We start from the raw sequence: 12,082 nt of genomic DNA, 5'->3' as shown, positions 1-12,082 counted from the left end.
ACATTTCATGCAGCGTCTTTTTGTCGTTTGGATTTTGGGGGTTTTCGGGGGGAGCAACATTCACACATATAGAGGCTGAAGTGTATTCTATTTCTTTTTGTCACTATTTCCAAGAGCCAAGCAAAGTGAACCCACCGGAGGGCACCGCACAGAGTGATCAAAGTTGTAAATTCGCTGAGTTGTGATTTATAGCACACACGATAGTCGACTGATTTATTGCACGTGATATTTTCAAAGTATTAGAACTTTAAAATTGTAACAGTTTCTCGGGGGTTCAACTACCAGCAGCATTGGTTGAAAGCTGACTAAAGGACAACAAAACATTAACATTTAGATTCGATTCGGCATTGTTGAGATTTTCTGTGTTCTCAAAATTTGCATAAATTATGTACAAATCTACACGAAAATCAAAAATAATAATATCGTTTCGTGTCCTCCAGAAGCTTCACTTTGCTTGTCCTTTTATAGGTTATGATGAGTGTTTTGATTAAGTTTTATTTAGATATTAAATAAACTCAAATTCGAATTTCAAAAAAAAAAAAACAAGTTACAACTAGGAAACTTGAAAATAAGACGATTCTAAGAACAAAATCAACCTTTCAAATTGCATTAATTTTTAACTCAAAAGTAACAGATATTTGAGCACAAAATAATAGTTTTTGCAGCAAGTAGCAAAACGATGTGCAAGAGTCGTACAACGAGGCTCTGCCAAGTTGGATAAATACGAAGAGTGCTGAAAAAAGCGACCTTGCAACATTTTTTTGCAATTCCAAAAAACGCTTTTTGGATGGAATTTTTTGTCAAACCTCCATGTGTTAAGTGAATTCACCGTTCAATACAAAAAAATATATTGAAAAATGTTAATTTTTGATACTAGTGCTGAAAAGTTAAATTTGTCAGCACCCATTTGGTATTGAAAAGTATTTATTTTCCATTCTATTATTTTTGGTAGAGAAAAGTTGGCTGTTTGGTCGCTTGAGAACGACAGGAAGAGTAAGTAGTTTCACGACGTAATTGCAAAAACACACTTTTTAATAGGATTTTTTGCAACTTCATTGTAAAACTTATTTTTTTTCTCTCATTCTCGAATGAAAAAACGGCCTACTTTTCTTCACTAAAAATAACAGAATCAAAAAGTGATACTTTTCGATGTCTGGGCCGAAAAGTTCTACTTTTAAGCACTTGTATTTAAATAATACATTTCAATAGATTTTTTTAACGGTGACTAAACACGGAGACGTTTGACTTGAAATCCCATTCAAATGCTATTTAAGAACTGAAAACATTTTACTCAAAAAATGTACTCAAAAAAAAATTAGAGGAGTGTCGTAATTATTCGAAAATACTCAAATTTTAATAATTCGCAATATGAGTATCAAACAAAGCGAAATTGTGTAGGCATTTTCACTTTATTACATTTTTTATTTTGTACAATCCTCAAATCTTTACAAAATACTGTATTTTTGAAAATTTTCAAATTGATCAAACTTTGTATGCATTATCTATTTATTGATTTTATTTTTGGTAAAATTCTCCAATTTTCACAAAATATCATATTTGTTTTGAAAAAACAAAATTTTTATAATTTGTTAATGGTTATCGAACGAAGCAATATTATGTATGCATTTTCAATAAATTAGATTTTTTTGTAAACTACTCAAATTTTCACAAAATACCGTATTTTTGAAAATAATCAAATTTCAATAATTCGCAATACAATGGGTAACAATTAAGCAAAATTTGTATTTAAAAAAATATTTACCCAAATTTTAATGAAAAATACGGAATTTTAAAAACATGGTATTTTGTAAAAATTTGAGTATTTTACAAAAACAACTATAATTAAGTTAAAAAACATTGTAAATTTCATTTCGTTTGATACCCATATTGATATTAGTAAAAATTTCAGTGTTTTCGAAAAAGTAATTTGTTTGACAATTTGAGAACCACTTGAATAAATTTAAGATGCATTCAAAATTTTGCATCGATTGATACAATTATGCAAATTATGGAAATTTCAGTATTTTTGAAAAAAATACGATATTTTGTGAAAATTTGAGTATTTTATTTATAAAAAAAGCTCTAGATGCATACACAATTTCACATCGTTTTATATTCATATTGCAGATTTTTAATTTTGATTGTTTTCAAGAAATATGATATTTTTAATATTTGAGAATTTTACAACACAAAAAACATGCTTGTGAACATGTAAAAATTATAAAAATTTGAGAATTTTCGAAAAAAAAGGAAATTTTCATCATTTCACTTAATTTTTGATCATATCTAAATTTTTAAACGATAGTAAGGTTTTATTAGAATGGTAAATTACAATATTTATTGAAAAAGCTCAAATTAAAAAAAAAGAATAAAAATAAAATATTATTCAGATGGGTCGAAATGATGAAACTAAGCTCTAAAATTTGGTAAAAATGAATTAACAAGAGATGGTTACGTTTCAAAATCAAACTCGATCAAAAAACTCACCATGGAATGTTGTGAGACGCGAACATTTAGTATTTTGCTTGCAGTTTTGCCGCTGCTGATGCGCTGCTATAGGCTAAGTGAAATTATCTCTTGCGTATGCATTTCGGTAGACTCTAGAGCGTGTGTAAGTGTTTTTTTTTGTGGTTGTAATTCATAACTTGCAGAACTAGTGTACTTTTATTATCTATAATTTGTTACGTTCAGTAAACTTTAGTTTTTTTTACATCTTACATAGTTTTATTTTTTTCATCAAAATATCACACAAATTTAAATCCTTTTTTTATTTCAATGCGGGCCTTTTACACCCTATAATTTCTTAAACTCGATAAATCGTAATTGGTTGCTTAAGCTTACTAATATTATCTCCCTCTTCAAAATGTATCGACAGAAAAAAAACTTACAACATATATGTTCAAAATTTAGTGCAACTATGCTACAATTGTGTTCCTTTCCACATTCCCTTTCGTTCCAAACTTTCTTCTAAAACAGCAATTTTTGCTAACTAACTTTCTGTGTGCATCGTAATCACTTTCGCTTCACCTTACCCCCGCGCAATCTGGTCGTCTTCTCCTTCTCCTCATCTCACTATAGAGTATCACGGAATTATTAAATAAATATAAGCCTGCGTGCTTTCTTTTGCGCGGATTCGTATCGGCCCCTCGCCGCACTCTTCCAAAACAATAACCAATAACTAAAACTACGAGCGAACAATCTGGGAACAAAATAATAAAGAAACATATGTTTAAGTCGATAGAGAACAACAGGACTTGGTCGCGGTACCTTTTACTGCTTGTCCTCCTTGACGCTCATCTTGTCCATCATGCTGGCAAGCTGCTTCGTGGACGACCCGGTGGACGATACCGTGTTGGTGGTGGCCGTTAGCGGCGCCGAGCTGACCACCTTCGAGGCGACCGTGTTGGTTGCGGTGTTTGACGAGGGCGTTGGCGCGGCCGAGGTCACGACCTGCTGTTGGGTCGATGTCGTCGGAGCAGTGGCGGTAACCGGACCAGCGGTTGACGAGGGTGGCGTGGCCGTTGTGATGGTGGAGTTTTGATTGGATCGCCAGATGCCGGGGACTTGGCGCGGGGTCTTTAGTGGGGTGTTGCAGCAGAGGGGGGAGAGGACGCACTTGCTCTCGGCACTTCGTGGGTGCAGCCGGTCCGGGGAGAGGGCACGTCGCAGAAGGGGTGAGCTCGGTTCTGCGGTTTTTGCACGGGGGAAGCCTTTCTTCGTGGGTGGCGTTGGTGAGCCACCGAGCGTTACGATGCCCGGCATGACTGGGGGAGTTACGCTGGCCGCATTCGGGAGCACGCCCGGGCTGTACGATTGTGTCGTGTTGGAGGATCCTAGCGGGTGGACCACGGGGAAGGCCAGCGGGCTGGAGGAACGGGTTGGCGATGCCGGCAACGGGGATGGACTAGGTGTTCTGGCGAGTGGCGACAGCGGCATGTGATCGGCGGATTTCCTCCGGTTGGGACGACCCGTGGCGGAAGCCGTGTGCAGTGCCTTGCTGGTGGCACCACAGGGTGACGAGTGCAGCTTGTGTTTCAGCACGTGCAGCGTCGAAGGTCGCTGGTAGAGAGGCGCTCCGTCGTTGTAGGTCAGCGTCCCGGTGGGCGTGCTCGGGGCCGAAGTGCTTGGTGAAGACGACGGCGAAGGCTGGTACGTAGCGGCGTTGATCGTGTTCAGCGGCGAAAGGCTAAGTCGGTTGACGGGCGATGCTGTCAGCGATGACGAAGGCACCGGCTGGATGGCCGCAGGCAGAACACTTCCCGAAGCTACGGCAACAACTGCTGCTGATGGACCACCACCAACGCCACCGGTCAAGTTGGGTTGACTGCCCTGGAAGCGGGTGAACGACTGGAAGCTTCTGCTCGGTGGAACCGACGTCGGCGACTGAATCCCGGCCACCATCTGCTGCATCTCCGCACTCGCACGCTTGCTACTTATCCGTCTAAACAACGACGTTTTCCGCTTCTTCTCGTTGTCCTTTTTCTGCTTCCGCCGGCTGTGCGTGCTCTTCTTGGCGAATTTACTCTGCCACGGTTCGCGCTTTCTCCCGCCACTCTGAATGCTGGTATGTTCCAGCGGAGTCGCCCGCAAGCTGACCAACTCAGCTCCACTCAGCAACAGTTGCAGCACCTGCGTGTGGTACAACCCTTGCACGGCTTCCCCATTTACGTGGGTGATCAAATCAGCCGGTCTCAGTCCAGCCTCGAACGCCGGACTGCCTTCGTCGACGGCCATCACCAGGTGATGCATCGTGTAGAAATCCGTATCGCCGTAGTACACCCGGATCGTGTGCACCGTAAAACCGAACCCGCGCGGTCCCCTCCGGATGATCAGCGGTGGCTTAAGATTAGTGACTAGAGGGCTGAGCTCCCTGCACGGGGAAGTATCACGTGAGCTGGCCGTGCTCGAGCAGTTGCCGGCGGAATGCATCGTGGAGGTGATGCCGGTACTGCAGCCAGACGACGACGACAGGTTCGAGGCGGTCGTGGTGACGTTGTGCAGCCCAACACACCCTGCTCCGATCGTCGTGATCGCCGTCGATGAGTCGTCCGACGAGGTCATCAGCGAAAGACCCAGCGCGGACGCGCTCTTGACGATGTGCCGCGAGTTGTTCAGGTTGTTCAGCGAGCTGGACGGTGAAGAAGAGGTCACCACCTGGGACGGCGTCGACGAGGACGTCTCGTGGCCACTCTGGTCGTCCTCGATGGAAATGGAGAACTTGGGCAGCAGGCCCCGGCTGTGGACGATCTTGCGCTTGCGTTGGATCTGCGGCGAGACGTCGTCACTGTCCGTTTGGGACGATTCCGGGGTTGAGAGTTGTTTTAACGAGGAGAGGGGGTAGAAATCGCTGAAGCGTTTGTTGGTTTCCGGCGTCTCTGGGGTCGTTGGCACCGGTTGGTGAATGTGCGGACGCAGGTTCAGATGGCTAATGAAATCTTCACGATCTGGTGTGGCCAGCTCTGGCAGATATTCCAGGTCTGGCGTCGATGGCATCTTGTATTTGGAAGGATTGATGTTGAACTTGCGCAGCTCTGGTGTGATGATCAGCTTGCCGATGTCACCCGACTTTTGCTGACTGCTGCTGGTGACGTCGAAGCTATCCTCGAACAGCGACGGCAGCTGTTGCTTCTCCTTGGTCAACGCCAACGGAAGGTTCGTGCCCGGGAGGGGCGATGCGAGTGGTGGTTCTGGCTGGGCCATGATCGCGGGTGATCCTCCACCGGCTGCATTGATGTTTTGTTGCTTGCGATATTGAGGCGAGTATGAGTTGAACGAACCAAACAGCGGAGAATCTTCCATGTCATCAGTATCGTCACCGCAGATGTCGTGGTTGTACCGGTCAACACGCGTGTCAAAGTAGCTCGTGTCCTCCTCGTTATCCAACTGCGGGACAAATTCCGCCTTTTGCCTCAGCAAATTGTTCCAGTCCAGTCCGAAGAAGTAGCAGTGGTCCTTAACCTCGTGGGCACCTCCCGTACCGAGACGATCCCTGGGATTCTGTTGCAGCAGTACCGTGATCAAATCTTTCGCCTCGTCCTGGATCGGCCAGTCGTCGTTATCCGGCCACTCGATGTCGTCGTTCACCGTGTGGGCAAACAGTTCCTCCGGAGTCTCGCCAAAGAACGGCACGCAGCCGATCATAAATTCGTACAAAATGATTCCCATGGACCACCAATCAACCGGTTTCCCATAGCCCTGTCTTAAGATCACCTCCGGAGCGATGTACTCCGGCGTGCCGAATACCTGCTTGTCCGAAAATTGCCGCGTCTCGCTGTCCAGATAACCCTCGTACAGATTCGTGGCCAGTGACATCAACCCCATCTTGGACAGCCCAAAATCGGTCAGCTTGATATGCCCGAGTGCCGTAATCAGCAGATTGTCCGGCTTCAAATCCCGGTGCACAATTCCGTAGCTGTGAAGATACTCCACTGCGAGCACCGTCTCGGCAAAGTAGAACCGCGCCATGTCCGACGGAAGCGGACCGATGCTCTTCAGCAGCGTGGCACAATCTCCCCCCTCGACGTACTCCATCACCAGGCAGAGATGCTTCTTGGTTTCAAACGAACAGTACATGCTCACCACGAAGGGATTGTCCGCAAAGCTCAGAATGTCCCGCTCGGCAAAGACCTGCTCAACCTGATTGCGCAGCATCAGGCTGTTTTTGTTGATCTTCTTCATCGCGAATCGTTGTCTCGTTTGCTTGTGCTTAACGAGGTAGACCGCTCCGTACGCCCCGTTCGAGATCAGCTTGAGTATGTCGTAATCCTTCTCACTGGGTATGGCACTGTTGGTGCGTGCCTTGAAGTTTTTGGAAACACCACCGGGTGCAGCTGCACTGGTAATCGAAGAGTTGTTGTTGACGTTCTGGCCGCTCGACTGGTTGTTGTTGATCGTGTTGAGCGAGCTGTTCAGCGAACCGGCGTTCTTCGGTGTGCTGCACGTGATCGATCCGCTTCGGTTCAGCGGGGTGCCCTTCCCGCTGAGAATGGATGCGTTCGGCGAGGTCGAGTTGTTATTATCCGATGAATCACAGTTGGTGTTGATGGACGAATTTAGGGATGCGGATTCGATTATTTCTTCCTGCAGTTCGGCGATCGGATCCCGGTTGAGGCCGAGCTTCGTGATGATGTACTGCGGGATGTCCGCTTTGATGCCTTGGGTGATCTTGGCTTGGCCTTCGGCCACCTCCAGCAGTCGGTAGAATTCTTCCGGGTCGAACTCGAGGCACTCTAGAAGGCGCGCAGGACGGGAGATGATGAGCAGGAGTTTCTTGATCACTCCGGTGATTTCTGGGGCGGCTTCCGGGGACTTTTCCTTTGTTTCCATCAGCAGCCGTTCGAGGTTTTCGTTCATCTCGTAAAAGTAGCGCGAAGTGATGAGTTTGGCGTGGGACTTGTGCAGGCAATCGCGGGCCATCTCGAGCACTTGGTGGTGGACGAAGCGTACGATCGGTTGCGAGATGCGGGCGCTGTCGTTTATGATGTTCTTGTTCTCGTTGATAAAGTGGGAGAGGCGTTCCTCCATCTGTTGCGTTGCTTTGGGGAAGCGTTCCTTGTAGAAGGTGTTCATGAGGGAAATCTCGTTGTCGGTTATTGGGGAGTGCGAGGGACTGCTGAGACTGCGTGATCGTGGCCGATGGATTGGCGAGCGGCAGCCGCAGACGTTGTTCAGTTCGTCTTTGCAGCTTCCGGTTCCGGATTTGACCGAGTGGGGACTGTTACAGTGGGTTGCATGCGATTGAAGACTGAGCGGTTGCGGCGAGTGTTGATAGTGCGGGGCGAGCGGAGACACCGGCGGATTGTGCTGCAACGAGTGATGGTGGAGCTGCTGCTGCTGGAGATGGTGCTGATGATGATGGTGATGAAATACGTGGTGGTGATGGGGGTTGCGAGTTTCCATGCCGGGATTGCTGTCGTTGCTGGAAAAGTGCAGCGAGAGCATGTGCAGATCGTCGTTCGTTGGAACCGGCGGGAATTGGTGCAGCTTCTCCTGGCTCGAGCACTGGGACGAAATGTTGGAGCTGCCCGGGGTGGTCACGTAGCCCGAACTTGGCAGCGACGCCACCGACCATCGCCGGCTGTCGCTGTTCTTGTTGGTGATCCGCTTGATCGGCATGAACGGAAAGTGGATGATGCTCGGCGAGTTGATCCGAGGGCTGTCTATCGGACTAGCGGGAATGGGCGAATGAGATCGGGGTGAAATGTTGGCCACAAAGCTGAGCCGATGCCGGGCGACGGCACCGCTGCGTGCGGACGACGATGACGTCGAGCGGCGTTGGCCAAAGCCACCTTCCTTCGAGGTGATCGACAGCGTTGGGGCCGAATTTCCGAGGGTTGAGTTTCGAACACGAACCAGGTTGGAGATGTCGCTGCCACTGCCCGAGTATCGCAGCGAGTGCGAGTGCTGGGGCTTGTAGGACGACTTCCGGTAGGAGGCGGACTTTTGCAGGTTGGTTCCGGACGAGGGCCGCAGAACTACGGCGGCCGGAGGAGCCGTGGTTGCCGTTGGTGAGGCAGCGGCCGTCGTGATGACGGGCGTCGCCAGCTGGCTGATCGGGTGGGATGGTAACTGCGTGGAACTGCTCGGAACGGACGCCTGTGGCGATGGTCCCGGTACGGACGATGACTTGAGCAAGGCTGGCTTGGGAGGTTCTTCCGCCTTGACGGCACTCTGCTGGTGCATCTTTTTCAGACTGCCCCGCGAGGGACTTCCGTGCGGTTTGTTGACCTCCGATTCGAGAGCCGTCTGCTTGGGGCTGCTGCTGTGAGGTGGCTTCGAAGCCGAAACCACAGCAGGACTAGAGATTGGTTTCGAGGAGGGCTGTGGTGGCGCAACGACTTCCTTCTTCACTGCCGTCGGCTTTGCCGACGATTCCTTCACCGGGGAGGTCTTCCCTTTGGGCTCCTCTTTCACCCGCGGTGGACTGACGGTAGTCTTCTTGTCCAGCTCTGGATCGTCAAAGTTCAACGCGCGAACGGTTGAAGACGATCGGCATCGTTCCTTGTTGGTGGACAGCTGCTCGACGGGCTTCGCGGTCACTTTGGCACCGACGGTCGTGCTGGCCATCGTAATTGATGTTGTCGTGGTCGTCGAAGACGGTGAGCTGCTGGAAGCAGCGATCGTTGCTTTAGAAGGCGCCGACGCCGTCGTCGTCGTCCTTTGACTGCTCATGCTGGCAGGGATTATGTTCGTTCGATTGGGTGGCGATGCGCGAGGACTCTCGCGATTTAGATGTTATCAAAGTATCTGAAGCGAGTTTGGGCGATATTACTCACTGGGTTCGAGGTTGTCCGATGGCAACGGATGGTCATGCTTTTTGCCATCGGAACGTTACGGATAATTAGCAGGAACAATGGGGTTTGTTAGCAGGATCATGCAGTTTTGTTTATATTACACAACTCGACACTTTTAAGTCGAAGTCAGAAAACGCTCCAGTTTGGTCAAGGTATGATATATTTGGGCTTCCTGAACACGCTCCAATTGACAGATTTAAATTTTAGCGAGTTCCCTGTAAATGTTGGATATAAATGCTATAGAATCGCCTTAAGCAACCATGCGCAACCACGTTTATTTATAGGGAATTCAGGGAGCCCAAATTGACAAAACTGATCGTTTACTAACTTCAACTTAAAAAGTGTGTTAGAAACTACACTTTGTTAGACTTAATTCAACAGACTTAACTCAAGTCGTTAGCCAGGAAACTCAAAACGCGGACACTAACCTGTAGTACGATAACATCGTCGTCGCGTTGCGTTGAACCGGTTTCTGCTGCTACTCTGTTGTCTCTGACCTGTTCTAATGCACCAGCAGCAGGCTCACACGAAGCTGGTGGTGGCTGCGGAGGTGACTTAGACCTTCCTCGTTGACGTCGTCATCTCTGTAATGCACAGAAAGGTAGAAAGAGAGAACACAGACTGTTAGTAACTTCCTTATCACATCGCCCAGAACAGACCAGGTCGATAAGCTATGCGCGCGCGGAGGTGTAACAACGAGTGCGAATTGGAAGATTCGTATAATTGCTCCACGTTAAGTCTGTGTTTATTTAAGAAATTTTTCAACCAGAAACACACGGCACGCGGAACGGAGTGAGATAATCGTTTCAAAACCCACCAAGCACAATCGATCTCGTTCTGTTTACGTTCGAGGAAACGCTGTTCCATTCTTGTGGCCACTTTCTGCAACAATAAACATTACTCACGAGGCGAGCATTTCCCATTTGGCCAGCACCAGCCAGCCGAAGCGCATCTCATTTTGGTCTTCTTCGTTTGCTGTGGTCCGGCCTCTCAGTCCAAAGAGTCAGAGTCGGACTCTACACGGTCATCCAAATGTCGACGACGACTTATGACTCATAAGGGGACACCAACCGGCCAAAGAAGCCAGTGACTGGATTAGCGATGCGTGTCTTGAGGCAAGTCCGTAACTACAACGACGACCAACACACAGTGTCTGACTAAGTGCCTGTGGGGCTCACGACAACCGACAATGGCCGGGTCGTGTGGTTGAAGGTGATGAGTTCATAGAAAATCCACATGCGTACCCATGTTGAACTGAACACATAACCTCGAAGGGGGGCGCTTGCAGGTTTTAGCTTGATTTTTTGGAAAGTGACCGACCTGTCGATGTAATTATTGTGATGCGGTTGAGCGTAGGGAAATTATACTCATCGTAGAAAAGAATTGAAGAATCGATGAGAACACGTCCCACCAACATCACCGATGGTTGGACAGGTCGAGAGAGCCTGGTCAGTAGGTCAACAGCAGCCTCCGTGAAAGAAGAGGAAAAAAAAACGGGTTGAAATTGCAGCAGCAGTGTCTGGAGGTTTGAGCGCGCTGTGGACATTGCCAAATATAGGAACTGCTTGGGCTGAGAGTAGCGCACGCGGGGTCAGGTTTGGGAAGTATTTCTACAATAGGATATAGTTGGGGCGTAATTGAGGTAGGTTGATCGAGTACAAATAAGGATACATTCAATATGGTTTATCTGCGCTCAGAGATTTACGTGCCGTGATTAGATCAGCAGTGTAAAAATATTTAATCTTGACATAAATAAACCAATTTACACATACTTATTTTAGTGCAAAACCAATTGTTTTGATATGCCAAGTTCTAATCACCTATTTAAGTCTGATTGTCATCTACTGACATCTCTGTTCAGACATGATTACCCGAAGTCGTCGGGTAATCCCGATATTTAAAATTTCCCGAAAATCGAGAATAGAATTTTGCAATTTCCCGGGAATTTCCGAGACTCGGTTAGTTTAGATTTATTTTGAAAAATTACTGATATCGATGCCTGTGTGCTCTCTTATGCTAACTGGATAAGAAGCCCAGCAAGCTTAGTACAAGAGAGCACAGTGGCATCGACATGTTGGCAATAATTCGGAATGTAATACATTTATTACATTTTTTTAAAATACATTCAACTACATTTAGTCATAGTTGTTCAATAAAACATTATTTTAGTAATCAATTTGACATTTTAATCACAATGTGGTATTCATTATAATTGTGGCAAAAGCATTACGAATCAGCAAATGGAAGTTAATTTCTGAAGCCTGTTTGGACTTAAAAGAATACTGTGTTATTTTTTTATGATTCATAATTCGCACTATTTTTCATGAATCTGGCGGTCTACTGTGCTTTAATGCAATATATTGTAAAAAATGGATGGAATAATAAAACATTTCCTAAGCGATAAAGGACTTTCCAACAAAAACCGAGATATCTCAAGAATTATTCAATTTACCCTGAGGTTTTATATGAATGTAATGTAAAATAAAAACTCTCAGCAATAAAATATAATTGTAAGTATTCCAGTTAATGCTCATTTAAAAAAAAATGTTTTGAAAATTTCCTTCATATGGTGTTTAAAAAATATATATTTATTTACCCTTTGTATGAATAGCCCAAAAAATGGAAAAACTGAAGAATTCTAGATTAAATTTTCAAAACAACCTATCCCTCATGGGTTTCCTATGCAGATAGGGCCTTTTGAAAATTTAATCGAGAATTACCAAAAAATAAACTTTATTTTGAAAATTATTTTTTTTTTATGTAGATGAAATTTTTCTATTGCCCTATAG

The 12,082-nt window shown here is 46.1% G+C and overlaps 1 protein-coding gene across 3 annotated transcripts in view; it reads right to left on the bottom strand.

The window, feature by feature from the left end:
• Positions 1-2,645: 2,645 nt before the first annotated feature.
• LOC6043290 (microtubule-associated serine/threonine-protein kinase 3) overlaps positions 2,646-12,082 on the bottom strand; it is a 30,545-nt gene continuing 21,108 nt past the window's right edge. For all 3 annotated transcript variants that reach the window (XM_038251918.1, XM_038251919.1, XM_038251920.1), the window contains 3 exons: positions 9,722-9,877; positions 3,268-9,246; positions 2,646-3,199 (listed from right to left, as the gene is read on the bottom strand). In XM_038251918.1, the coding sequence (XP_038107846.1) occupies positions 3,271-9,171 (5,901 nt within the window). In that variant the 5' untranslated portion in view covers positions 9,172-9,246; positions 9,722-9,877 and the 3' untranslated portion in view covers positions 2,646-3,199; positions 3,268-3,270. The remainder of the gene's footprint in view (positions 3,200-3,267; positions 9,247-9,721; positions 9,878-12,082) is intronic.

This window comes from Culex quinquefasciatus, chromosome 2, assembly GCF_015732765.1.
Source record: "Culex quinquefasciatus strain JHB chromosome 2, VPISU_Cqui_1.0_pri_paternal, whole genome shotgun sequence".
In the NCBI taxonomy this organism is placed as follows: Eukaryota; Metazoa; Arthropoda; class Insecta; order Diptera; family Culicidae; genus Culex; species Culex quinquefasciatus.
The sequence above is the reverse complement of the archived record's forward strand: the minus strand, read 5'-3'. Positions and strand labels throughout refer to the sequence as shown.